The sequence below is a fragment of the Poecilia reticulata genome, chromosome 5 (genome assembly GCF_904066995.2).
Source record: "Poecilia reticulata chromosome 5, P_reticulata-male-v2, whole genome shotgun sequence".
Lineage (NCBI taxonomy): Eukaryota > Metazoa > Chordata > Actinopteri > Cyprinodontiformes > Poeciliidae > Poecilia > Poecilia reticulata.
In genome coordinates this window covers 16,305,563-16,333,475 of record NC_088834.1, presented here as the reverse complement: position 1 = coordinate 16,333,475, position 27,913 = coordinate 16,305,563, and the positions used below count along the sequence as shown (strand labels likewise).

Here is a 27,913-nt window from a genome sequence, read left to right as displayed (position 1 = left end):
GGACCTGCCTCTGAGTGAGGACCGGCCTCTGTGTTATTACCGGCCTCCGAGTCAGGACCTACCTCTTAGTCATTACTGGTCTCCGACTCAGAACTGGCCTCTGAGTCAGGACCTGCCTCCGAGTCAGGACCGGTCTCTGTGTCATTACCGGCCTCTGAGTCAGGACAGGCCTCCGAGTCATTATTGGCCTCCGATTCAGGACCTGCCTCCTAATCAGGACCTGGCTCAGAGTCAGGACCTGCCTCCTAGTCAGGACCTGCATCCTAGTCAGGACCTGGCTCAGAGTCAGGACCAGCCTGCTAGTCATTACCGTCCTCAGAGTCAGGACCTGCCTCCTAGTCAGAACCTGCCTCCGAGTCAGGACCTACCTCCTAGTCATTACTGGTCTCCGACTCAGAACCGGCCTCCGAGTCAGGACCTGCCTCCGAGTCAGGACTAACCTCCGAGTCAGGACTGGCCTCTGAGTCAGGACCTGCCACCGAGTCAGGACCGACCTCCAAGTTAGGACCGGCCTCTGAGTCAGGACCTGCCTCCGAGTCAGGACCGGCCTCTGAGTCATTATCGGCCTCCGATTCAGGACCTGCCTCCTAATCAGGACCTGGCTCAGAGTCAGGACCTGCCTCCTAGTCAGGACCTGCATCCTAGTCAGGACTAACCTCCGAGTAAGGACTGGCCTCTGAGTCAGGACCTGCCACCGAGTCAGGACCGACCTCCAAGTTAGGACCGGCCTCCGAGTCAGGACCTGCCGCCGAGTCATTACCGGCCTCGTAATCAGGACCTGCGTCCTAGTCAGGACCGGCCTCCAACTCAGGACCGGCCCCCTTGTCATTACCTGCCTCCGAGTCAGGACCGGCCTTTGAGTTAGAACCTGTCTCCGAGTCACTACCGGCCTCCGAGTCAGAACCGGTCTAAAAGTCAGGACCGGCCTCCTAGTCATTACCTGCCTCCGAGTCAGGACCGGCCTCCAAGTCAGGACCGACCTCCGAGTTAGAACCTGTCTCCGAGTCACTACCGGCCTCCGAGTCAGAACCGGCCTAAAAGTCAGGACCGGCCTCCTAGTCATTACCTGCCTCCAAGTCAGGACCAGCCTGCTAGTCATTACCGTCCTCACAGTCAGGACCTGCCTCCTAGTCAGGACCGACCTCCAAGTTAGGACCGGCCTCTGAGTCAGGACCTGGCTCCGAGTCAGGACCGGCCTCTGTGTCATTACCGGCCTCTGAGTCAGGACAGGCCTCCGAGTCATTATCGGCCTCCGATTCAGGACCTGCCTCCTAATCAGGACCTGGCTCAGAGTCAGGACCTGCCTCCTAGTCAGGACCTGCATCCTAGTCAGGACCTGGCTCAGAGTCAGGACCAGCCTGCTAGTCATTACCGTCCGCAGAGTCAGGACCTGCCTCCTAGTCAGAACCTGCCTCCGAGTCAGGACTAACCTCCGAGTAAGGACTGGCCTCTGAGTCAGGACCTGCCACCGAGTCAGGACCAACCTCCAAGTTAGGACCGGCCTCCGAATCAGGACCTGCCGCCGAGTCATTACCGGCCTCGTAATCAGGACCTGCGTCCTAGTCAGGACCGGCCTCCGAGTCAGGACCGACCTCCAAGTCAGGACCGGCCTACAAGTCAGGACCGACCTCCGAGTTAGAACCTGTCTCCGAGTCACTACCGGCCTCCGAGTCAGAACCGGCCTAAAAGTCAGGACCGGCCCCCTTGTCATTACCTGCCTCCGAGTCAGGACCGGCCTTTGAGTTAGAACCTGTCTCCGAGTCACTACCGGCCTCCGAGTCAGAACCGGTCTAAAAGTCAGGACCGGCCTCCTAGTCATTACCTGCCTCCGAGTCAGGACCGGCCTCCGAGTTAGAACCTGTCTCCGAGTCACTACCGGCCTCCGAGTCAGAACCGGCCTAAAAGTCAGGACCGGCCTCCTAGTCATTACCTGCCTCCGAGTCAGGACCGGCCTTTGAGTTAGAACCTGTCTCCGAGTCACGACTGGCCTCTGAGTCAGGACCTGCCTCCGAGTCACGACTGGCCTCTGAGTCTGGACCTTCCTTCGAGTCAGGACCTGCCCTCCAGTCAGGACAAACCTCTGAGTCAGGACCTGCTTCCGAGTCAGGACCGGCCTCAGAGTCAGGACTGGCCTCTGTGTCAGGACCGGCCTCCGAGTCAGAACCTTCCTCCTAGTCGGGACCTGCCTCCAAGTCAGGACCGGCCTCCGAGTCAGGACTGGCCTCTGTGTCAGGACCTTCCTACGAGTCAGAACCTTCCTACGACTCAGGACCTGCCTATGATTCAGGACCGTCCTACGAGCCAGCAACATGCCTCCGAATCCGGACCGTGCTATGAATCAGATGTGTCCACTGAGTCATTACTGGCCTCCAAGTCAAGACCTGCCTCTGAGTCAGAACCTGCCTCCGAGTCAAAACCTGCCTCCGAGTCAAGGCCTGCCTCTGAGTCAGGACTGTCCTGTGAGTTAGGACCAGGGGTGGGAATTAAAAAGGTTTTTTTTGTTTTTATAAGAAGATTGGTCAAATATGCATTTATGCCAGAAGTTTGATGATGGCAAGAAAAAGTGTGTTGTTTCTGCAAGGTGGTAGGTGTATATTTAGTCTTCAGTCTTAAATTGTAAAAGTAGAAAGTCATGTTTGTTGGAGGTAGAATACTAATTTGTATCCTACCATCTTTTTAATTTAAATTGTTCTGCTTATCTTTATAATTAACTGTAAACTGGCTAGTTGACAGTTTTTTTCTGAACGTGAAACGAAGACTACATTACCCATGATTCTCGACGTCGCGCCATCTGTGCAGTTACGCTCGCGGTTTTACCAAAAGGCCCGCACGCCTGGGCGGAAGCTGAGATTAAACATTTCTATATGACTCCGCCTTTCCTGGGCTAAAGGCGGGACATTCCGTGCCAATATCTAAGCGAACCCTGGCAGGCGAGCTGTTCGTTTGCCTGAACGCGTTTGCTAACATCTTTGTGATTCCTGCCTGCAGAGTTGAACAAAATCAAATAAATGTCTTCAGAGCAGACAGTGAGTGATATAATTTACACGACTTTAGTTTCGCTTCATAGAGAGTATTTTTTATTGTTGCTTTTGTGACATGGTAAAGACTACTTTATACAGTTTTAGCAGTTATGCTTCCTGTCCCTTAAGCATTTAACTCGAAGTTATCTTTTAGCGTTGATCTCACGCTCTAACTCTGTGTGTGCTAGTAACATGGTAGAACTGTGGTAGAATATTAAGGTAAATGTTATGAAAAAACTGAGACGTTACATGTAGGAAGTAATGAAGGTGTGTCAGCTATTGACGCCCAAACACCAAATTTAGACACAGTCGAATACTTTCGTTTGTTTCTTCTTTCAACTCCAAATTGTCTGCTATTATATCAAAGTTGTAAGTGACCCACTTAATTGGAGTGAATTTGCGAATCCCGTCAACTAAATTTGGTGCATTTGTTTTAAAATATGCACATACTAATATTTAAATAATGTGCGATTATTAAAACTGTTACATTAGATAAAAGCGTAGCAGCTGTGTCTAATTATATTGATGCTTTAACATATAAAACATTTCGTGGTGCAAAGAAGCATTCAGCTTCTCAAATTTGTAACAAGTTTTGCAGAAAACTGAAACACGGAGGTAATCCGTTGAATTAAGGCTTAAAACCCACCTGTTTAGTTACCTTTGATTAGTAGTAAGTGAAACATTGATCAACATATTTGATGTCTTTTGTTGATTATTTTAATGACATTTGATAAAAAAAGTTATGCTTATTGCTTAGTTTCATAATTGATGACTGTAAAGCACTATGCCTTGTTAAAATGTGTTATACAAATAAACTTGACTATATAGACTCTAAACTCCGATTGGTTGACGTGGTAGTTTATAATTGCCCATAATAGAGTTGGTGGTGCTATGAAGTAATCAAGTAACAGAAATACTAAAAAAAAAATGACATTCTTAAATCATTTTCACAATTAATTCTGTGCTTCATAAATATTTACTACTGCCAAATTCAGTTTTTACTTTATATGTTTATGTCCTATAGTTTTATTAAACGTTCAGCTGTGTCTTTTTATACTTTATTTTAGTTTTCAGGACCAGCGCCTGACCAACACAGACGTGTAACTGTTAAATCAAATCCTGGATTTCTGGAGCGTCTGAGTGAAACGGCAGGAGGAACAGTCGTCGGCGTTGGTCTGTTTTTCCTCTCCATCTACGTTCTCTTCACTAATGAGGTGAGAAACGGTCTCTGAGCGAGAAAACGGTTGCTTTGAGGACAGAATAAAGAAGAGGTTTCTCTTGTTTCTCTCCTTAGGGTCGAGCTTTGCAAACGGCCCGTTCTCTGGATGAAGGTCTCTCTCAGGTGAAGTCGCTGGACTCTTATCCAATCCTCGACCTGCAGAACAACAACCGCTTAGTTCATCTATCTGCACAGCTGCAAACCCTGACGGTAGGCTGTCGTCGTTTAAAATCTGCACACTTCAGAAGCTTCCTTTTGGTTATTGTGATCCAAACTCATAGCTGGACCAGAGAAAATGGTTAAAACAGAAATCTGTGGTAATTGGTATGCAACAAATTGCAAATGAAAATGGAGGTTTGGACGCTGGGCGACCATCTGCCACGACCAAATGCACAAGAAGAAACAGAAGAACTGATGTAGGGTTATTTTTAATTATCTCCATGAAAGTAAAAGGTTTGTAGCAGAAGAGGGAGGACTATGAGTTCATGGCAGCATTATCTCAGCTGATGCCGTAATCCGGGGAGGCACTGCAGACAAAACAAAATGCCAGACCAGGTGTAGCTTCTATGAAGAGTGAAATAATTGAGAGAAAACATGAAATAATGCAAATTGGAGAGTGGTAGAAGAAGAAAGGGAGAAAAAATAGTCAGTTGTTCAAAGTTTACTGGTATTAGCATTCTTGCCTCTAATTCACTTAAGGAAAGCGACTAATTTTGCCTGTGAAGCTGCGTAGAATTCCACAAATAGATGTGCAGTAATCAAAGACTATATGAAAACATTGAGGGGAAAAATATACAAAATCCGTCACAGAAATGTATTTTTAATGTAAATGGACTTTCTTTTTGTGTAGATTCCTTATTTAGTCTAATGTGTTCCTAGCTTTTCTGCCTGCCCTGTGATTTTGATGGGCTGAATCTGATTTATTCCTGCCCAGCCCCTCCATGACCCCAGCTACAGGGTGGTGGTCCAGGCCGTGAAGCTGCGGCGGCAGGTGGAGATGTACCAGTGGGTGGAGCATAGTGAGAGCAGGTATGTCTGCTCCCTGCAGCTCAGACTGAGAAAAAGTTTTAGAAAGCACCTAAACCTTGACCCTGAAATCATTTCAGGGATTACCAAGAGAATGGAGAAACCAAGACTGAGACGACCTACACCTACAGTGAGTTTGGTTGTATCATTTTAGCACCTGTTGTTGTGTTTCCATCAACTCAACCAGCTTGTGGTGACAAACCGTGGTTTATTTCTTTAGACACGGAGTGGAAGTCAGAGGTGGTCAACAGTCGTAACTTCGATAAGGAAATCGGCCACCAGAACCCGAGGTACTGAAAATGTTTGGAAGATGATTCGCTGATGCGCTGCACGGTTTTAACTCGGCTGCTGGTTCACAGCGCCATGCCGGTGGAGAGTGTGACGGTGGTGGCTCAGGAAGTCCGAGTGGGACCTTTGATTCTGTCCAAAGGTATTTGACCTTCTGAAAATCTTGTCAGAAGCTTTGTTTACACAAATCTTTGTATTTTGCTAATGCTGAAAAAAATACAATTTTGCAATTGCTGTTTTTCCATTAAACAAGAAATTAAAATCACAGGTGAATCAGCTTGTTTACATGATTAGTCATTTAACATCATGGCAGTGACAAATGTAAACAGTTAGATGAGATATAGTGATAATTCAGCCATCATCATCTGTCAGTCATCAGAGGAGAGACTTATTCAGCTGTTGGAGTGACAAACCCCTCATACTTGGGAGCAGCAACTTATGCAACGTTTTGGGAAAATTGTAGTCAGTGATTTTATTGAAGAGCTTTGGATTCAACGCTCAAACGTTTTATGAACTGTGTGATGTTGTGAGAGCTCTGGTGGAGCCAGCTGCACATTGCACAAAAAACAGAAAACATCATCTTCCTGCTGCTTCCTGCTGCTTCCTGCTGTCTTCTTCTTTGAGGTTTTCACCAGTAGTAACGTCCAGCTGTTGATCACGTGGATACGGTCGAAAAGCCACTTCATCAAAGCACAAAAACTTTATCACAAAACGAGTTGTTTTCCGAAATTGGCGGGTTTCCACTAAACAAATTTATTTTCATAATTTAAAATTGTGAAATCTAATGTTTAGTGAAAATGCTGCTCATGATGCTCTCCTCAATTAAATTGATGTTAGTTTTGATTTTGATGGTTCCTCGTCAGGCCTGGTGGAGCGGATCAATGACTTCCAGACTCTCAGACTGAAGGATCTCTCAGCCTTCGATGTGGATCCTTTCCTCTCCGTCCATGATGATTACTTCTATCACACTCAGTTCCCGCTCCGGCCACAGGTCAGCCTCCACAGCTTCTCACAGTATTCAGGTTCCACTTATTGATTTTGGTCAGACATGTGTTTTATTAGTTTATTTTTATTTGATCAGGTCGGGGACGTCCGAGTGAGGTTCTCCTTTGCTGGACTGAGTGGTGAGAACAGTCCCCTCGGCCCGCCGCTAACTGTAGGTGGTCCAATAATAATAATATTAATATATCAGTAAGTGTAAAAGAGATTAATTATTTTTTTTACTACCACATATGGCTGATTAAATAATAAAAAAACACAATAAAACAAGCATCTGTGTCTACATATTATTTCCTAATGTTGAAATATTTCATAGAGAAATACTTCTGGGATCAGGTGAGACTTTAAACTGTTGGTTTATGAATGGAGTTTATCTACCAAAAATAAAAGTCCTCATCCATCCATATTACATATAAATATATAACAATTCTACATAAAAAATAAGAAACTCAAGCATTTTCATCCTTCACAGTTTTCCTATTTTTACAGTCAGAAAATATGATAAAAATCCATATTTTCTTTTCTTTTTTCCTCTCTGACTAAATATACTTCAACTGAAGTTTGAATTAAAAATGAATTTAAGATTATGTTTCTGCAATAGTAGATTGTTTTATTTTAAAGCTGTTTTCACACATCTTTGCCTGCAGTGCCAAAACATGTGATGGATGTTAGAAATGTGTTTTTATTAAATTATATGGAAAGTTCCTATTTATTAGTTGCAGAAACAAATTAATATCCCTGTATTTTTTATATATATTGCATTAATTTAAGATTTTGTCACCACAGTGACTCATGTTTTGAGTCCCTGCAGGAAGTCGGCGTAGAGAAAATGTTTAGTTGAAACAACAAATCCGATAAGAAGCCATGAATGTGATTGTGTTTGGGCTTGTTTGGATGGTGAGTATTGACAGCATTTAAATGTTTTCCAGGTGAGCATCGTAGCCATGCAGAGAGGAGAGAAATTGCTGCCCTTTAAGACAAAGTCTGGAGATTTTCTGGAAATCATCTACCTGGAGGAGCTCACTGCAGAGGTCTGTGTGGATTTACGTTTGTTTCTTTTGGTTTAAAATCTTAATATTTCCCTCCTTTTTTTTTCTAATGTTGTATGTTTCCCAGCTAATGCAGCTGTTTTAATGTGCAGGAAGTGTTTGCCAAGGAGCATCAGTACAACACAATGAAGACGTGGGGCCTGAGGGCTGCAGGCTGGTTCCTCATGTTCGTTAGTATTCAGCTGACCACACGCATCCTCTACACTCTGGGTAAATCAACGCCGACACTGCAGGCCTTGATGTTCAATTCACATTTTTTATTTGCTATGATTATTTTTTCTTTCTTTTGAGTGGTTGTTCATATTAGTATTATTATTAAACCTACGACGGCGTATTACCACCGTTGCTGATGGGGGAGGGTGGGGAGAAGAGGAGTGAATTTTTGCCAAAAATCTTATAATTTCTGAATTTTTTTTAGATAAGGAGGAAATTTCAAAAGTTGAAAATTTTTGACTTTTGAAAATCTGAAAATTTCCAAAAGTGGAAAATTTTCAACTTTTGAAATTTCATGAAATTTCCTGTTTTTTCTTGAAAATTTCTGAGATTAATCTAAAAATTTGTCATTTTTTTTTCGTACCAAATTTTCAACTTTCCAAACTCTGAAATTTATTTTGTTTGTTCTTGAAAATGTTTGAGATTAATCCCAAATTTTCAGAGTTTTTTTGTGAAAATGTACTCCTTTTTTTCTGTTTACAACACTCCATAAATTATCCTGACCATAGTGAGATTTCTGTGTTGAAGGTTTACGTCCTGCAAAGCGACTTGCGTAATCACAACTTTCTGCATTTGTTTACGTCCTGACTTACCGCATCTGACTTCTTCTGGTGAAAAATGATGAATCGTGTCTCACATCAATGACATAAAGCCTGATAAACTGCCGACATGATCATTCAGACTGCAAATGCTTTGAAAACAATAGAATACGTATCCAAATTACAACCACATATGGAAGTCGCATAGATCAGACCTTCGGGGTGAAAAGATGAGAATTGGGCAGAAGCGGCGTATTTTCGGTTTGTCTGCTGTGTGAACGTAGCCTGAGTGTATCAAACAGGAGCTCATCCCATGTATGTTTTTGTCGCTCCGTTTCACTTGCAGTGGATTGGGTTCCTCTCCTCAGAGATCTGGTGTCTTTCGGCCTGAAGATCTTCGCCCTGTGCCTCTCCTGCTCGCTCTCGCTCCTCGTCATCGGAGTCGGTTGGCTTTTCTACAGGCCGTTGGTGGCGGCCGGTCTGGGAGCCCTCGCTCTGCTTCCAGTGTTTCTGGCTCGTTCAGGCCTTCCCCAGAAGAAGAACGAATGACTATCGCAGTGACGATTCGACTTGGGTTCAGCTTGACTGCAGCTGTGCAGCAGAAAACTCAATGAGTTTTTTCATTTTGCCACAGCTACAACTTCAAAATGAGTCTCACAGAAACAGACGGAGGAGTTTGTTGCCTTCACTGATCATTAATCTGCGCCGTGAAGCACATCACTCTGCCAAATAAGACGGGCCCTGCTTTGAGTGTCAACACAACTCAGCAGGCTGGTGTTTAATTATTTCACTTGGTGGTTGATGTGGCTTTGTATTTCACTCATTCATGGACGCATACAACAGACTTTAACTAGAATGGGCTTCATATCCATTATTTTATGGCCAAATTTAATACTAAACTCAGACTAAAATTGTCTCATTTCAGTCCATTTTGTTTTTTTCCCCAGCAGTATAACTACTAAAGCTTAATTTGAAATTTCTGCTGATATTTCTATAAATATCTGACAGTTGCAAAGAACCTAAACTGTAAGAATGGCTGAATGGATGCATAAGACATGCATAGGAAAAGCCGGAAGTATTAAATATTCTTTACTCATCCAGACTTGGAGGAGTATGAAAAACATTAAAGTTTCCTCCAGACATACCGATAATGTTACGGCTTGTTAAGAGGATTTACTTTGTGTTGCTTTTCAACTGGATCACATGCAGAATATCTATGAAAACATGGGGGATAGACAAACTAAATGTTTACACTCGTATGCCACATTTATAAATTGAATTGTTTTCAGGGATGGGATTAGATTAGTTCATGTCTGTGTTTATGGAAGTTGGTCTTATAATTGGGTGTCTTTTAAAGATGCAGAATTTTTCTTGAATCATAAAACGTAGATGGTACAATTTTCCATTTTTCTATTTTTTTGGGTTTCTCTGGTGCAAGTCTGATAATCAGGGAAGAAATTAGTCTTCAAAAGTAAGAAGCTTCTCCATTTGCATCTATGTAGCAAAATGTGAAGTGTTACTTTGTGTGCTTGTTGACTGTGTACCCAATTTATAAACTGCAAAAATATAATGGTGGAGGGGGGAACCAACTTGAAGTAAACAATGGGCACAATACAGGTCACTTGTAAATGCATGTTGAATAAATCCTTTTGGATGTTTGATAAAAGCCTGAACAGATTATTCGGGTCCGTTATCACTGGAATGTACCAATACCGGCTGCAAGCAGGATAAAACAAACAAAAACAAAAAGCAGGCGCTAATTTTGTCCACCAGGGAGCACTGACAAGTTTATTTCAAACTGTTGACATCCTGATTGATACATATAATTTATATCCTACCAAGTAGTTCCAGGGCTTATCAAAAGTTGCTTCCACAAAAATGAGTCCCTAGTCAGGCTCCACAGACGAGACAAAAAGCTAAAAGAGTGGCTTGTATAAATCTCTAATGCCCAGCGTATCTCCTATGTGCACCTCTTGCACTATGGCTGAACCAGAAACCCTGACAAACATTGAAACGGAAAAAAAAAACACCCCAAACTGGCCAACAGTGAAAGTTTTAACCCAAGAAAACAAAAAAATCCACCTGAAGCCGGCGTTACATTTAAGTTCTGGTCCTCAGTGTGTCTCAGTCAAGTCAAGCAAATTATCAAGATTCTTACAAAGTAATTTATTACACAAAACACTTGTGATTTTAGCAAAAAACCAGTTTCCAGTATAATAGTGTGCATTGGATCACAATGCACAGAGGATTGATTTTAATATTAGGAGGCGCGCCGCCGGGTTTAGACTGGCTGCGTGCCTCGGTTTGTTGGAATAGTTAAAGGACTTCAGGTCACAGTGTGCAGGTTCTTCACCCTAGTTGGCTGTGGACACATTCCTCAGATCAGCAGGCAGGGCTTAAGCACTTAACTGTAGTTGGCAAGTATGACACAACAGCACCCCGGGGTGACCTTTACAATTACATACAACATGTTTAAGGAGCTTTCATTATGGCAAATTTTACTCATGTTAACAGTACAAAAAAGTATTTTCCATAACCTTAAAGTTGAATACTGATGACCTGACTACTTTTGCTTAAGACAAAACAGTAGAAGCGTTACACCTTTAGTAAAAACAGGGGAGAGCAGTCTTTGTGTGTGTTTATCTGGGGGTGGGGTTGACCTAATTCTCCTCCTTCTACCCCCTGCAGGAAGCAGTCCTCATGCCCCAGTTTACAGTAGGACGCATTTATTGCTCTTCTTTCCCCGCCTGGCCTGTAGTGCAGCCCTGGTGGCCATCTCGAACACTTCCCTCACGCCATCCTTTGTTTTTGCAGAGCACTCCATGTATCCGAAGGCACCGATCCTGTTGGCCATATCCCGGCCATCTTCTGGTTTCACGGGTTCCTGCAGGAAGGGGAGAACAGAGCGGCTTTTAGGAAAACCAACAGCTGATGCGAGGTGGGGGGAAAAAGGATGTAAAATATGAACATGCACCAAGAAATTGATTGATGACTGAACCAGCTGGTATTCAGTCTAATAAGCCCTGATCAGTGACCTGCTGGTCAGAAACTTGAATCCAATCTTATTCCACTGAAAAAAACACACCATGCTAAACACTCAGGCTGCACAGAAAAACCCCTTTAGTAAGGATGCTGCTACTGACTGAAGGAGACTGAAAGTCAGCAATTTAAAGTGTTAAACAATGATCTAAGAAGCTGCTAAATGTCTTTTCTAGAACATGTCAAAATGTCTCGACTGTTTAAGGTGATGAAATGCTAAAGAAAGCCGTTTCAGCAAATAAGTCTGAACAACAAAGTTGCTGCTTTATCTTCATTAGCTTCCACTTCCCGTCTGTCATGGAACATCCTGGATTTGGGAATGTTGGCAGGCTTTTTGAAATCTCAGCGTTAAAGGAGACCTATTATGTAAAATTCACATTTTACATGTTTTCATGCTTCTGTTTGGGTCTTAGCTGCTTCTAAAACCCGGTGCTTTAAAAAAAACTCACCTGGCCAGCTGTGTTCTGCCAATAAGTTCACGTTTTTTGGTGTATGGAAAAAGAGCTGTCTCAAAATCCTCCTGATTGTTAAAACACAATGCGTCGTTGCCTAGTAACCCCAGCCGAGCCCAGCTTGTCACCTAGGAAACCAAGCAGAGCTCCAGGATGTTTGGTCAGCTGGTTTTACAGCTGAATGTGCTGTACAATGGCTGCTAGAAGAGGCAAGTGTTTTGTTGTTGAAACCATTCTTGTTGGTTGTGCAGGGGGCTCTATTTCTGCTTTTTAAAGATCTATGGTTGTATAATGGCCCACCTGTTTGCAGCCATTTTCACATGCAAGTGTAAACTTTGAGTTGGGGGGAGTGGCCAGCAGCAGCTTGCTATGATTTAAAGTGACAAAACGTCATAAAACAGGTCAAAACAGGAGGAACAGAGCAGATTAAAATCTCATTATCTAAGAATAATTTTGTGTAAAAATGTAATGAAAATGTTTTGCATAGCCCATAGACTTATCCTAACCTCTTAAAGGAAGCATAATCGATCCCTTTTAAGGTAAGAATCGACATTCTCTTGGCATTTGGAGACCGTTTTGTAACACTATCCATAGGACCAGACAATATACTTTCTTACTGCAATTATCAGTGTGTGCAGTATTGCATCCCCTCTGGAATGGCTATTGTATGTTGGCTATTGTAGTCTAAGATTCATCAATTCATGCTTTGGATCCCAATAATACATTCAACCAGTTGGAGTCTGACTGCAGTAGATGCCAAAACCTGTCAGACGACATGAACAGAGGGTGGATTTTTTTTACAGCTACTCAGTATTTTGCAGCTATTGTTTATCACAGGAAAGTAGGACAGTCATACTTTCAGTGCTGTTCTCATATTTTTATACTATAGCTCAAAAGAAATTGGAATCAGCACAAATGGATATCAGCGGGCCAAAGCTGTAAATCATCCGCACAGATCTTTCTGGTTTACCTGCTTCATTTTAGCTAGCTCCCTCCGAGTGTGATCATCGTTGCGCAAATCCTTTTTATTTCCCACCAGTATGATGGGAACGTTGGGGCAGAAGTGTTTCACCTCGGGGGTCCACTTCTCAGGGATGTTCTCTGAGTAAAGGGACAGCAGACACCAGCAGTCAGATCAAAGACACAGCTGGAGCAAGAAGCATCATCACACAAAAAGAGTGCACTGAAAAGAAACAAAAACCCTTTCAACTCTGAGGTTTTACTCACGAGGGCACAATGTACTTAATTCACATGTTTAAGGCTGTTTAAGTGTAACCTCTTCTGGGCAAGAACACTCAAATTCTCACTGTCATTTATTAAAAATATGTGTTCAACAGGTTGCAGAATCACGGAGGCGTTTTCTGTACGGCTTTTGCTGCCCGTTTGGGTCATTTTCCTGTTGGACGTTCTAATTCTGCACAATTTGAGGTGTATTCAGAGCTAATGTACATTTATTAGACAAAGCTTTGTTTGACAGGCCATATTAGTCGAGTTTATTTCTGATTATACTGTCATTAACGTTTCACATGCAAACTGAGAAATTTAGAGTTGGTGATGAAACTCTGCTTTTGGTCATTTCTCTGTTCACTCCTGAAAAGATTAATAATATAAATGCATCTAATAGCTGTCTTTATACTCTTTATGTTGCTAATTGTTTACGCTGGTAAAGGTCATAATATTTTTATTTATACACATAAAAAGCTTTCAAGACATCTGTACTGAACCATAACAATTTTGGATGAAGAATAATAAATGTCAATTAATAAAGATTTTCCTATGCACTGAGAACAATTATACAAATCGAATTGCTGTAAAACTAGATCATAAACATGAACCACAACATCCACAGAATCCTGATTTTAACTCACCAAGACTGTCTGGGCTGTCAATGGAGAAGCACATGAGTATGACATCAGTGTCTGGATAAGAGAGTGGGCGGAGTCGGTCATAGTCCTCTTGACCTGCTGTGTCCCAGAGCGCTAATTCAACCTGCAAGGAGTTTAACGTTATCAGCCGACCCCCAGCATTGAAGGTATGCATGCGTTTACAAGCTCATAATGGTCGTAAAGGTATACTATTTTACTCTGAGCATGATGCATCTCTCATTTCTTTACTCCAAACAGTCTCTGAATATTTCTAGCTCTTGATTGACAGTGTAGAAAAACAAATATAAATATTAATTAAAAGCAAACTTCTGTTAGCAAAGAGCCCCAGGGTCATACAGTTTCTAAATTACATCAGGCCCACATGTGGTTAAACTGAATATGTTTAACTTAAGCTTATATTGAGAGATGTGGTAAAGGAAGCGCTTTTCATTTTGACCACTCAAACCACTTGTTCACCCATTTGCACTCAAAAAACACACGTTTATACACAACTGGGGGCCCAGGGCCTATCGTATGGCAGGAGGAAGCTGGAATCGAACCTTCAGCCTTCTGACTACAAGCCGACTACTCTACCCACACAGCCACAGTCGCCCCCCCAGATGCACCAACACCAGATGATTTTATGTTCAACTGGTCCTAATCGATAATCTACTGGGCAAAACTAAAAATTCCCATCTTTTTTCAGGCAGTGGATGCATCATACATGTACTTAAGCACTACCAGGTCACTGACAATCTTCACCGTTGAAGTTAAAACAGCTGCTGAAAGATGATGCAACAGCCCTAGGTATCAGTGAGGTGTTAAAAAAAAGAGAATAAGGACTAAAGTCGAATTTTGCTTCAGGCAAATGACAGGAAGTTAGGCGTCAGCTGGAAGTATTACAGTCAAGTTACTCTGTTTTATCCTTTTCAAGAGTCCAATTCTGTCAGAGGGGAACACGCAGGAGTAGGAATTGTCTTTTGTGAATATCACAGTTAAAGTAAGTATCTACTAACTGTAAAGGGAATATAAACAGGATGCTATTTGAAATGCTATCCATAATAACCGTGCTAAAGACATGCTAGGATGCTAAAGTCAGCTTAGAAATGGCAACTCTACGTGTTTTGTTATTGCTTTGTAGTAATAGTAGATTCCTGTTTAACGTTAGAGCTGTCTAACACACAGTGTGACTTCACTTCTGTCCTGATATTAATAACAAACATTTGATTATGACAGGAAGGATGCTTAAGACTCATTTAAAGTGATAGTAAATTCATTTAACATTTCCTCTCAAAAATTAAATTGGATGACACCTATTTGAAAAAGTGAACATCTTATGATATGGTGCACTCTAAACTTTTAAGTGTGAAAAACAAAACAAAACAATGAGATATGCTGTTTTTCCTTACAAGAAGGTTTTATTTATAAATACCTAAAATAACATTTTACCATATTTGTAGACTTTCATCTATGTAGAAAGAGAGAGCTCTGTAACTTTGGCCAGTTTTAAGGAATAGCTTTTCTTTCTTTCTTTTATTTTTTACTATTTCGCGGGGTATAATGACATTTCTATTATTTGTGAATGGGAGAAGTAGAAGAGATCTGAGCAGACATCACCTGCTGAAACCTAATAAAATGCTGTTTGACTGAAACGTGGAAGAGGAAAACAATCCCTACCTGTTTCCCGTCAACTTCAATGTCAGCGACGTAGTTCTCAAACACTGTGGGCACGTAGACTTCAGGAAACTGGTCCTTGCTGAACACAATGAGCAGGCAGGTCTTCCCACAGGCTCCATCTCCCACTATAACCAGCTTTTTCCTAATTGCTGCCATCGCTAGAGAAAAGAGGGCATAAAAAAAAAACAACGGATGTCAGTCACAGTACCAGAGGTCTTTAACAGGGTGGGTCATTTTTATTATGCAACTTTCTAGCCCCGCTGCGCCCGTGATAAACTATGAGCACATCGCAGGTTCAGCTGTGTTGACACAACCCAAGCCCCGACTAAAACCAACACCCGGGGCGAACATCCTGACTTTCTGTCACTGCATCATTATGGCTGAAAATACTCTGCATCAAATACAGCAAATAAGAATGATAGGCATAAAAGCGACTGTCTACATCTATCTGATTGATGTCGGATTTATTACTTTTTAGCCAAATTAGAGATCTCTTCTTTTCCGATTATACATTTCCGCTGCGATTGTGTTAGCCACCCCGGCATCAGGCTCGGTTAAATATTCCTTCTGACCTACTTTGTTGTAAATTACTGACACACCTTTTCGCGAATCGTTGCAGAGCTTTATGACCTGGATAAGACCAGGCTAAAATAATTTTCTGTTTACAAAAGACTTAATGTTAGCTGCGGAGGCTAACTAGCTATGACAGGATGTAGCCTAGAAGCAAAGTTTTATATTATCTTTACAATTCAGATGGACTTTATGGTTTATAAAAACAATTCTGAAACAACACTCTATTAGTAGGATCGTCCTATGAGCCAAATTAAACACAATTTGCTCTAAAGTCGTATACCGGCACGGCTAGCTGGCTAACAAGAATTAGCTTGGCAGAACGGAAGTCAAGACGAGTTTTATCGTTCCATTAGCTAGGTGGCTAACACTGGCAAAGAGTCGGTAGAAAATCTACTTTAAAAAATAAACCAACTACATTAAACTGTAAATAATAAACCCAGTGAAAAAAAAGAAGGTATATTTTGTTTGTAGGAATGATGAACTTACGTAGTGATTGGTTAGAAGATTGTTGAACTAAAGTCAAAGTAGCGCTTTGTTAGCCTCGGTGTCTGCTGCTGATGCTACAGGATTAACAGGAGGGAAGTGAGGGGGTGGGGACAACCAAACAGTTCAAAACTGACTACATTCCCGGTGATGTATCTATATACATCAATATTATAACGTATCAATATATATCCGGGTTGATTATCTACATGTTATGTAGTCGATATGGATGTTTTATATGTGCGTTTTAACTTTGGAAATAGATAATCAACCAGGATTACTGCAAAAAGACATAAGAAAACAACTACTGATGAACGAGATAGATAGATAGATAGATAGATAGATAGATAGATAGATAGATAGATAGATAGATAGATAGATAGATAGATAGACAGACAGACAGACAGATAGATAGATACCAATTTTGTTTAGTCAATCTTCAGACTAGGAAACATAAAAGAACATGTTATTCAGATAAATGTTGTCTATTTGTCTATTTGTACAATGGGAACTATGACAAATAAGTCTGGATGAAGACCCAAGCACAGTGCAGAAGACAGTGAGGAAGGTAAAACATTTAAAATCTCCAAAGCTCAGCAAAGAGGACCATTTTTGGGTCAACAAGTCTCCATAGCAATCATTAGATGGTGAGCTCGAGGTAGTGTTCTGCAGTTTTTAGACGTGTCCCTGGTTCAACACGCCCAAATCAAATGGCTGAATTATATCCTCAGGATGCCATCTTGCTAATGACCTCGTTATTTGCCTTGCACATGTTGAAGCAGAGACACATCTAAAGATCTCAGGATACTTGCCCTCTTGGGCAAGGTTCGAAGCTGCTTAAGAAAAAAATAAATACTCAAAGTGTGCTTAACTTTATTGGGACGTTGAGAATAAGCTCAACCTTTTACAAGGTTAATCTAATCATGAAGCATATCATGTCCACTGTGAAGTATGGTGGAGGATCTGTGATCAAACCTTTTAAAAATACCAGGAAATGTTAAATACAAATCGACCTTTTCCAGAAAACTAGAAATGAGTGATCACTGGGCTTTTTCTCCAATTCAAAACAGAAATATAGAGAGCAGATAAAGGACTGTCTGTGGGGTTATAGAAGTTAACACTGGTGAGCTTGTAAAAATAGAACTAATTTGTATAGTCAACAAATATAATAGACTATAAAGATAGATCTTTCAGATATTTTTGGTTGTGAGCTTTTACTACTGCAATAAAATATGAATTTATTAAAATTGGTTTTAACAATAAAGGTTAACATTTATATGTTGACGTTTTTACTCTTACATCTGATCTAGTCTTTTACCATACACCAAATAAAACACGTGGATTTAGGAACATTAGTGTTGAAGAATTGGTAAAAAGAAAAAAAAAAAAAGAACAGGAACAGGAAATGTGATCTTTTTTATATAAGCTGCACTCAGTCTTTTCAGATCCCATAATTGTCTAAAAAAAGAGGAAAAGATATTGAAGTAGAAATAATTATTTTTCAATTCTCAGTCGGTGCAGCAGCGCACTAATAGCTGCAGCTTTTATTCTAATCCTGATAAGAGGCTTTCTCAGTGTTGTTCAGCTGCAACTCGTGGAAACCAACTCAGATGCGTTTCCATGAAAACCTCTCATTCATCTGCGCAGTGAAGTGGTCAGTCATTGAAAAGGAAGAAACATTTTTTCTTCTCTGAAATCCAAATGATGATGCCCTTCTGAGAATTAACAACAAAAAAAAAAGTCTTCTCACAGACGTTCTTTATCATCTGCAGTTCTTTGTTAAAGTGGCCTTGGCTAGATGAAAATGAAAGGAAATTCTGTTTCCCATCTAAAAAGGAACATATTAAGAATACATGCTACTTATATCATGTCCTTTATTTGGATTGTAAAAAATATAAATTACTGCTGGAAAACAAATAATTTTAGTAGCAACATAACTTTACTTACAGTCCTTCTCAAATGTGAATAATTCCAGGTGTTTTCTTGTACATAAACGTCACTACAATAGAAAGTGGTGTATAATTATGAAATGGAAGGGGAATAATGCAATTTATTATTTTTATTTTTTTACAAGAAGAAATCTCAATGTGTGATAATGGGCAGTAACACCGTAAAGTCATCTTTCAGTGTAACTGCTGTATTTTGGGGACAACTCAGCAGTCCTATCAGCTTTTCACATCAAAAATCTAGCATTTTCATTTTCTCTCTTTCTTTGTAGTAAAGCAGCTCAAGTTCAATTTAGACTGAACTTGAGTCTAAATTGAACTCAACTAGAGTTCAATTTAGCCTTAAGTCATTTTAACGCATTACTGGTTACATAAATAGGGTTGTTATTTAGCTGGAAGGCGAACCACCAGCCTGGTCTCAAGTGTTTTGCAGTTTCTAAAAGGTTTTATCACAAAATGTTTCCTTTATTTCCCTCCCCCCATCAATCTTTCCATGTTCCTGCTACTGCTTGGAATGAAGAAAATCAACATCATGACGCTGCCAATCAATACCAAAAAAAAAATATTACGATAGACATGTGGTCAACTTCAATAGATTATACATGCAATAGAATTTTCCATAATCCAGAACCGCACAGCATTCTGGGGGATGTAGGCAGAGGAAAGGCTTTAGTCGCTGAAATCAACTAATGCACTCGCTCTTTGGTTACCTAGCAACTCACTCACTCTTTGGTTACCTAGCAACATCCTGCTGAGTAACCTACAAAATTTTGGCACTGTGCCTCATGACTGCTTAAAAACAAAACAACAGGGTGGAGTGAAAGAATAACATGAGAACAACAGCTGGAGAAGGAGTTGTGGATAAAACAGGGAAGGTCACACGAACAGTTTGGCAGTATTTCAGATATTTAAAACAAAACATTTCAGTAATTAGCGATGTTAACATTATCATCTCTGTTAGCGATCATAAGAAATGTTTTATATTGAGATACATTTTTCAGCCATACCATCCAGACCTAATGCTGCCACCACCATGCCAGAGGTGTGATGTGTTCAGGGTAATGTGTAATGTTGGTTTTCCACCACACGTTGCCAAAAATACATTTTTAAATCCCACTTTACCAGGACACATTTTGTGTCCCTCATGTGGTAAACTGCTGAAGGGACATCTCTCAGTTTTCTTTCAATAATAACTTTATTCTTCCAACTCTTCCAGATTTTCAGACAGATTATCCCACCTGAGCTGTGAATCTGTTTAGCTTTTCTAGGGGGTTTCAGTTTTGCCATACTCTTTTCTCCCTGACTGTGTGACGTTTAAAGGTTGAAATATTGTTTTTATAACCTAACTCTGCGTTATGCTTCTCAAACAACTTTCTCCCTGTCCTGTTTGTTCACTAATGCTCTCTAATAAATCTCTGAGGCCTTCACAGAACAGCCGAAGCTACACTGAAATTAGATTACACACAGATGGATTATTCTATTAACTAAGTAGGTGACTTGTACAAGTGGCTGCAATAGATTTTTATTGGACTATCAGAGCACGTGTGCAGGCCATTGTTTTAAAGTTTTTTATTTGTAATTTATTTATCTTTTTAAAATGAAACATCATTTTCATTCCACTTCACAATTGTGTGCTACTTTATGCTGGTCTTAGCTTAAAATCCCAATAAAATACATTAAATTAGGTAATGTGACAAAATGTGAAAAAGTTCAGGGGTAGAAATATTTTTGCAAAAGAACTGCATGTCCAACAGAAACAAGACGAAGATTATCCTCAGTCCTGAATTTGTTCAGTTTTGCAGCACATATTTACCACACACTGCGCTGCGTTAAGACTGACAAAAACATGACCAACACTCATTTTTAACCTTCTTCTCCAGTGTTAAAGTGATTAAAGTTCTTCAAACCGAACGACTCAGATAATTTGGTTTATTCTGCAAAGCTACCTCTGCCTCATTGTCAAAGTCCACAGGTTTTCTTTTGCAGCTCAGAATAAAACATATTGGCATTCAATGCAGGTTTCACAGTCGCTAAGGTAAACGTAGAAATCGGTTTTGGGAAAAGCTGCTGTGCTGGAATAAGCTCAAACTCATTTATGTGAAGTAACGTTGCGGTTTCTTGTACTTGGACCATCTCTGTCTTCTCTCCCTGTGCTCCAGTGAATCTGATGCAGGATCCTAACTCAGCTCCACATCCACTGTCATGGACAGGAATCTCAACCGTGCTCCTGTATCTTTGTCCCTCTGCGTCCGCCGGGCTGCCGTCTTCATATGAAGAAAGGGTAGTTCTGCAGGAAGCGCAGCAGCGGCTTTGGGAGGGGCAGCTGGTCGGTGCAGTTTGTGTGTTTGTTGATGGCGAGGCGTGCCAGGTGCTGCAGAGAAGGAGAATCCTGCTGCACGTTGTGCAACGGATGCAGGAGCTTAAGAGGAACGCCGCTGTCTTTAGCCGCGCGCTGCACTGGGTCCGGCTTGGTTTGGGGCCGGATGGACTCCAGGTCCTGCGCCGTCTGGCCTGAGGCGGTGTAGTGCTGGACCAGGCTCGGAACATCTGGGAAAGCTTGTAGGTGGGGCAACTGGGGCAACGTGGAGTCCAGCCAGAAGCTGCCTCTGTTGTACTCGATGCGCACACTGGTGGGCCCGCAGCGGGTCTTTACCGAAAGGGCCAGCATGTACTGAGGGTGGCTGCTGTCCCGCACCAGGAATGTCCCTTCAGACTTGGACTGGAGAACTTCCCGAGCTTGGCTCGCTGAGATAGAACCCCAGTACCAACCTGGAGAATGGAAAATAGTTTAAATGTCAGCTTCTGTCTTTTTAGACAAGACTAGTTTGTATCAACACTAATTGTGACTGATACAAACACTAAATGTGTTTTAGTCTGTTTTACAGAGGCAGCATTAAGAACAAGACCCCTCCACACATGACCAGGTCGAATAATAATTCACTGCATTTACTCAGTTACATTTACTTTTAGTAACTCTTTGGAAAGGAAATACTTTTAGGAGTACTTTTACAACATTGTAGATTTTCTTTTACTTGAGTATCTTCATTATGAAGTATCACTACTCTTACTTAAGTAAAACCTTTGATGCTTTACCCACTGTCACTAACTTCACTGAATGAAGTTACTCATAAAAATTCAGCAGACAGAAACACACCTGCAGTTTTTGTTAGTTTCATGAAAAAATTTATTTGAAACAAATGTTTCTGATGTTGTAACAATATTATTTATACAAATTATTTAGATTTTAGTCCTTAAGATATCAACATTTCAAAATAACTGTATATTTTTGTCTTTCTGACGATGTAATTTTTAAATATTGATTGATGTTTTGATCAGTTACTCAGTACTTGAGTAACCTTTCTTACCAAATACGTTTTTACTTTTACTTGTAAAAGTAGTGCTTCTTTTACTCGAGTACAATGTTGGATACTCTACCCACCTTCAAACACGGAAAGGAAATGTGTTGAAAAATGGGTCCCATAAGGGATTTTCCATTTGGCATCATGCAAGGCTGGATTTAAGAAGATTTGGGTTTCTGGCAAACCCAGAAGGTTTCAGGAAATAACAAATTTTCTAAATGTTCACTGTAAACATTTCTAGAAATGTTACCATCTGTCAAGTGAAGTTTATTTTCATAGCACGTTTTAGCAACTAGGCAGTTCAAAATGTTTTCATCCTTTACATCATGAAAACACAAATACAGTAACCAATTATGAAACGGCAATAAATGTTGCATTTTGTTGAATGCCATCATCAAAATGATCAAGCCAATATTCATCCAACATGTGAACCAATGTTCCAGTTATTATGAATCAAATGAAGCTCTAAACCGGTTTTAGGCTTGATTTGAAGGACTTCTGAGTTTTGGCAGTTTCGAGGTTTTCTGGAAGTTTGTCCCAGATTAGTGGAGCATAGAAGCTGAATGCTGTTTCTCCATGTTTGGTTCTGATTCTAAGGATACAGAGTAGAAAGAAACCATCCATTTTAAGTTCACAAATACCTAAAATGCTGCACAGTTTTCGGTACTGCATACCCAAAAGACTAGTTACGGTAGCTGCGTTGCCATCTGCATGTGACGATGTAATATAGTCGCTGAAATACACCAAAACAAAGAAACGTGTGTGGTAACGTAGTTGTGTGGTTCAGTTTTTATATTTTTTTCCTAAAATATCTACTTGAGACCAAGCTAAATTCCATATGTGACCTAAATACACATTTGCTGTGACCATCATCATACGTAGCATAAATGATGTGAGTTGGTGTCTTTCTGATCCAGCTGTTGGTTTACCTGAGGTCTGCAGATACTGGAAATTGGTGGTGATGCATTGGAGGTCCTGTGCCGGGTTCCAGGCTGGAGGCAAGGGTTGTGGGTAGCAGGAACTTTGCGGCTCCTCGTGATGCAAAATGGCTGCTGCACGGGCAACCATCACGGCCTGACACTGGATCAGAGCCGGAAATATAAAAGTTAGCATCAAGAATCAACTTTCACAGGTGAGTTATTGTTCTGCAGGTTTATTTTCAATCACCCAAGACTTAGCGATCCCTAATGCTAAGGGATAAAGGTGAATCTGCTGAATCATGCTATGACTGCTCTAGGGCAGAGGTCTGCAACCTTTATTCCCCTAGCTCAGATAAATAAAACAAATTTAGAGCCACAAATGTTACACCAACTTTACGAAATAGAGCAACTATAATTTTTGATAAATATCTACATCCATCCATTTTCTGTACACCCTTGTTCCTTAGTGGGGTTGGGAGGTGCTGGTGCCCATCTCCAGCTAATGTTCCGGGCGAGAGGCGGGGTTCACCCTGGACAGGTCGCCAGTCTGTCGCAGGGCAACACAGAGACACACAGGACAAACAACACACACACACACACACACACACACACACACACACACACACACACACACACACACAATTTAGATAGACAGACCAATTAACCTGATAGTCATGTTTTTGGACTGTGGGAGGAAGCCAGAGTACCCAGAGAAAACCCACGCATGCACAGGGAGAACATGCAAACTCCATGCAGAAAGACCAGGGCCGGGAATCAAACCCAGAACCTTCTTGCTGCAAGGCAACAGCTCTACCAAGTGCACCACCGTGCAGCCCATAAATATCTACAATGAGCACAATTTTATTTCTATTTTTAGGCTTTAAAAAAGTTAGCATTTTCTTTTATTATTTCAGAAAAGTTGTTACGCACACACAGTTTCCAACCTAATGGCAAAAGAAAGAAAACTAGATCTAAAATTATTGATGTTAATTTTAGTACTATTCTGGATTTCAGTTAAATTATTCTGTGAAATAAACTGCATTGGCAATTATGTCTATATCTAAAAGAGTTAGTTGATTATTTATTATTGTTAGCCAAACTGAAAAATGCTGCTTGCAGCTTGGAGCTGCAGGTTGCAGACGCTGCTTCAGTACTGGGGCTCCCGAAAGCTTTTAACCCATCAAACCATACACAAACTTGTGATCCAAAGTAGATGGAGGAAGTAAGCAACATGTGAGCACATGGTAGTGGGAGCATTGTGCTGAGGGTTTGTTTGCAGTCATTGCTAATGTTGGATTTCACTAAACGGACATTGAAATGAAAAAGAAGGATGCAAAAGCTTCAAGTTCATCATTGTTATGAAATTGACACAGTTAGGCGATCCAACAGGGCAAACACATTATAGCTGCTCTTAATAAAGCTGAAAACTAATCAAAATGTCCAGACTTTGCTTAAAAGTTGTGTCTATGCTGAGCAAACCAGGCAGTTTAAATAAATGTTCCCATCTGGGTTAAGAAAACTGATCAAATATCAAGAAAAAAAAAAATCTAAACAGAGGCTTGTTGGTTGTTACAAAGGCGTGCGGTTTATTTTGCCAAGGGAAATTTATTCAAATAATATAAATACTGGAACTGTATGTAAAATTGTTGTTGCAAAATCCCCCATAAGTTCAAACTTGTTCGCCAGTTCTCATTTCCTAAAATAACCGGAGCTTTATCTAAAGTGTTTCTTTAAGACTGATTCAATTAAATTATTAAAGCTTGAAATGTTCACTCCCATAATGAGATTATGTAAATTTCTGATCGCCACTAAATTAAATTAAGAACAAATAAATAATGTCCTGAAATCACCCAGAGCGCATGTTATTGTGTGTTTCCATCAGAAAGCACTATAATAATGTCAAATAGACTGATAATGTGTTCATTTAAAAATAAATATTTATTTATTTTGGAATCCACAGGAAAGAGGGAAACAATGCATGAATAAAAAAAACAAATAACACAAATACAGTACATGCATTACGCTCAAACGTCCATAATTACTGAAGATATGTTTGAAATAAACTTACCTGAAATCAAGAAAGAAAGAAAATAATTTCCACCACTAAAAAAAACAACAACCCAAATCCAGTGAATAAACGTCTTAGTGGTTCCAGCAGTCTGGACAGGAGAAGCTCCTCTGCTTAAATGAGAGCACAGCTGCAGAGGGAGCTGTGTGGAAAGTGCTGCTGCACAGTCAGAGAGCAGCTCGGTTCAGCTGGAGGTTCCCGGGAATCCGTTTCCAGGAAAGGTTTAGCGTTTCAGCGCCCGCAGTCACAGGTTGTGGCGCTCCGTCAAGCAAACACAGACACACACACACCGCTTCCTGCGCAAATGTCAACATAAGATACAGACGCGATCAGGAAGATTTATGTCAAAAACTCACGACTAGTGAAGATGCTGATAAGACTCCATCTGACAGAGAGGAGGGTATGGAACACCGAGAGTGCCCCTATTTACTAAAGTAATACATAATTAAATAACAATTTATGTATGTTAATGTAAACCTAAGGGCTGTATGGCGGCCCAGGCTTGGGTCTTTCTTCATCGAGTTTGAATGTTCCCCATGTGCTCTTTCCAGGTACTTCACATCTTGGTTAATTGCTTTCTCTAAATTGTTGTTAGTTATGATTGAATGGTTATTTGTCCTGTGTGTATTTGCATAATAATATGCAATTTTGATGAACCAACATCAACAAGCTCTGCATGCAGGATTGTGTGTATTTTTTAGACATCTTAGGCATTTTACTATAAAGAATCAGCAGCCTTAGGCTCTTATTTCATAAACAAACAAACAAACAAATAAAAAATGCAAAGTGTTATGCACACAACCATAAAATGTTTTTGATAAAGCACTTTTAAAGAAATTTTCTTTAATTATAGTTTATGCATATACATTTTTATACAGCTGAATAACAACAACATATTTAATTTATGATACTTTCAGACCTCCATAGATAGTTTAGATCTGAGTCTCTATTGCATCAGGAAAAATTTTACTTTCAGGGATTGTAGATTTTTTAAAATTAGTAATCCAGTCTATTGAGGTTTGCAATATGTAATAATGTATTTGTTATTTATGCTGTAGCTTTGATAATATAATCAAAGATCATATTACGTCTGAAGTTTGAAACGGTTTCTGTTTCTCAGGATTTGCTTAAATAAAGGTTCCTGCAGATTTAACCAGGACTGCTTTCTGTTTTGTGGCTTTTACTTTGAAGTCTGCCAGGACTACTTCCTGTAATATTTGTAATTTGATCTGGATGAAATGTTGCCTGCTGTTCTCCAGTTCAGTGAAAACAGAAACACAAACACTGGCAGTTTTAATTATGTCATGACACTCTTAACTTCAGTTTCAAAGTTTTTAGCTGATTTTTTTTTTTTTTTTTTTTTTAGAAACTCAGTTGAATTTATTTAATGTTAGTTGACTTGTTTGTAAAAAAAAAAAAAAAAAAAAAAAATGTTGCCTTATCAGATTTCATAATTATTTCACTATCATCTTTCAGTGAGTGATTGTTTGTTACTTGAAAGTCCTGCTTGAGGTGCAGCTCCTGTTTTCTTGGAATCAACTCCTTATCTCGAGTCAGCCCGTTTTCTAAGATTCATCTTAACCCGGCCCGTATTTCCCAAGTATTGAGATAATGACCACTTGAAAAACTGCTGTTCAGCTCTAAACCCTGTTTCCAAGAAGAAATGTTCACATCAGGCGTGTTTCCCGTGAGGCATGAAAGCAGCACAGCGCATGGCTTCTGGGTAGAGTGGCTTCTTGGAAAACACAGGCTACCCCGTGACCCCTGCTGCTGCTGCAGCTCTCTGAGTGACTGTGGGATATCACTTACACACATGCAGTTAGGAGGAAGTCAGCGAAAACACACACACACACACGCACACACGCACACACACACACACACACACTGGGAAATATAGAAAATATTTATTTTAGGACCATGTAAAACAACAAGTTTCATTTAAATGTTGCTAAATATTGATTGGAGGAGCTGATAATGTAGTTTGTCTGATTTTAATGCAGATATGCTACATCGCAGTGTCAGAACAGCACAGAAAATCCACCTTAAAACAGGGATTTTACAGCAATTTCTCGCTGTTCTTTATGACCTCGATAAAATTAAAATTAAGCTGGAAAACTAAGTTTTAACAAGTTTTGAATCCTTTAAATCCAGTACACTGAAAAAAACTCACAATCTTATCAATTATTTTTAGTCTGGTGGAAATATTTTAGTACAATTGAAATAAGACAAAACAGATTTATAAGTAACTTTTTACCCCCCAAAAAGGAGCTACTTTTAAGCCATTAACTTAAGTCAAAGTTATAAGTGAAATAACCTGCCAGTGAAACAAAATATTTTGCCATATTTTAAATAAAAATAATCTGCCAGTAAATCTAATACTTTTTCATCAATATTAAGGAATTTTTAATTTACTCTAAACAAGCTCCTATATCTTGCTTAAAAGCTAATTATATCTGAATATTTAAAATGTTCCAAGATATTTGCACTACAAACTAGACCAAAATTATTTGGTAGGAGTTTGTGTTTTTGCATTAAACCAAAACACATTTACATCACAGGAAAAATGCTCAAAAAATGTAAAACTGTTTGCAAAAAGACATCAAAAATGTGAGCTTCAGGTTGGTTTTCTGGGGGTTAAAATAAGAGAAGAGAATCAATTAGTTCAGCAAAGCAACAGAAAGACGTTTTGGGGAAAATAAAGAAACCCCCTATGCAAGGTTTTCATTGTAATCAGATCATTTATCCCAAATTTTCATGATAGAATCTCTGATTAGTTGAAAGAAATCTCAGTAGATATTTTTAGTCTTTAAAGAACAAAGCTGGAAACCACTGTTTGTGGAGCGCCGCCATCTTGTGAAACATCACCATGTCACTGTGACCAGGATCTCTTCTTTGCTGCTTTTGATGCATTTTTTCCAGGACATCACTGGTTTTTCCAACTGGAAGAATCCCACTGGACCTGACCCACATCAGTGTGAGCCCATTAATTGAGAACAACCTGACAAGAGTGTGTTGAAAATAGGAGGTCTGGGGTTTAAAAATGAACATTAGCCTTCAACAGCGCTGAAATCTTTTAACCAGAATCTGCAACAGTTTGCAATCTTTTTTACGCGTTCCTAAAATTAAAATGTAGATTTGTTTTATTATTTTAAAACTGAGCAGCTTTTAAATAAACAAT

The 27,913-nt window shown here is 40.2% G+C and overlaps 3 protein-coding genes across 3 annotated transcripts; 1 reads left to right on the top strand and 2 right to left on the bottom strand.

The window, feature by feature from the left end:
- Positions 1-2,872: 2,872 nt before the first annotated feature.
- On the top strand, positions 2,873-10,019 carry tmem43 (transmembrane protein 43). The gene is made up of 12 exons (XM_008409747.3): positions 2,873-3,026; positions 4,088-4,234; positions 4,315-4,449; positions 5,174-5,268; positions 5,346-5,395; positions 5,486-5,555; positions 5,625-5,695; positions 6,417-6,544; positions 6,635-6,709; positions 7,482-7,583; positions 7,694-7,811; positions 8,700-10,019. Exons 1-12 carry the CDS (start codon positions 3,009-3,011, stop codon positions 8,900-8,902), a joined length of 1,212 nt encoding a protein of 403 aa, XP_008407969.1. The 5' UTR covers positions 2,873-3,008; the 3' UTR covers positions 8,903-10,019.
- A 91-nt stretch (positions 10,020-10,110) lies between these two features.
- Positions 10,111-16,597, bottom strand: LOC103465141 (transforming protein RhoA). Its single transcript, XM_008409744.2, has 5 exons — positions 16,446-16,597; positions 15,387-15,544; positions 13,713-13,833; positions 12,815-12,945; positions 10,111-11,237 (listed from the first exon to the last, which is right to left on the bottom strand). The coding sequence occupies exons 2-5, from the start codon at positions 15,540-15,542 to the stop codon at positions 11,064-11,066; spliced, it is 582 nt and encodes a 193-aa protein (XP_008407966.1). The 5' UTR covers positions 15,543-15,544; positions 16,446-16,597; the 3' UTR covers positions 10,111-11,063.
- A 1,765-nt stretch (positions 16,598-18,362) lies between these two features.
- On the bottom strand, positions 18,363-25,025 carry cishb (cytokine inducible SH2-containing protein b). The gene is made up of 3 exons (XM_008409743.3): positions 24,736-25,025; positions 22,677-22,827; positions 18,363-21,157 (listed from the first exon to the last, which is right to left on the bottom strand). Exons 2-3 carry the CDS (start codon positions 22,813-22,815, stop codon positions 20,655-20,657), a joined length of 642 nt encoding a protein of 213 aa, XP_008407965.2. The 5' UTR covers positions 22,816-22,827; positions 24,736-25,025; the 3' UTR covers positions 18,363-20,654.
- Between the last annotated feature and the right edge of the window lie 2,888 nt (positions 25,026-27,913).

What these genes read in the sequence shown, in the direction of transcription:
- LOC103465141 (XM_008409744.2), bottom strand. Translation starts at nt 15,542, where the DNA reads ATGGCAGCAATTAGGAAAAAGCTGGTTATAGTGGGAGATGGAGCCTGT. An exon ending in TGACAGCCCAGACAGTCTTG is followed by an intron (nt 12,946 to 13,712) that starts GTGAGTTAAAAT and finishes CCCTTTACTCAG; the next exon opens with AGAACATCCCTGAGAAGTGG. An exon ending in AGCTAGCTAAAATGAAGCAG is followed by an intron (nt 11,238 to 12,814) that starts GTAAACCAGAAA and finishes CCCTTCCTGCAG; the next exon opens with GAACCCGTGAAACCAGAAGA.
- cishb (XM_008409743.3), bottom strand. Translation starts at nt 22,815, where the DNA reads ATGGTTGCCCGTGCAGCAGCCATTTTGCATCACGAGGAGCCGCAAAGT. An exon ending in CCAGTATCTGCAGACCTCAG is followed by an intron (nt 21,158 to 22,676) that starts GTAAACCAACAG and finishes TCCATTCTCCAG; the next exon opens with GTTGGTACTGGGGTTCTATC.
- tmem43 (XM_008409747.3), top strand. An exon ending in ATCGGCCACCAGAACCCGAG is followed by an intron (nt 5,556 to 5,624) that starts GTACTGAAAATG and finishes GCTGGTTCACAG; the next exon opens with CGCCATGCCGGTGGAGAGTG. An exon ending in CCCTCGGCCCGCCGCTAACT is followed by an intron (nt 6,710 to 7,481) that starts GTAGGTGGTCCA and finishes AATGTTTTCCAG; the next exon opens with GTGAGCATCGTAGCCATGCA.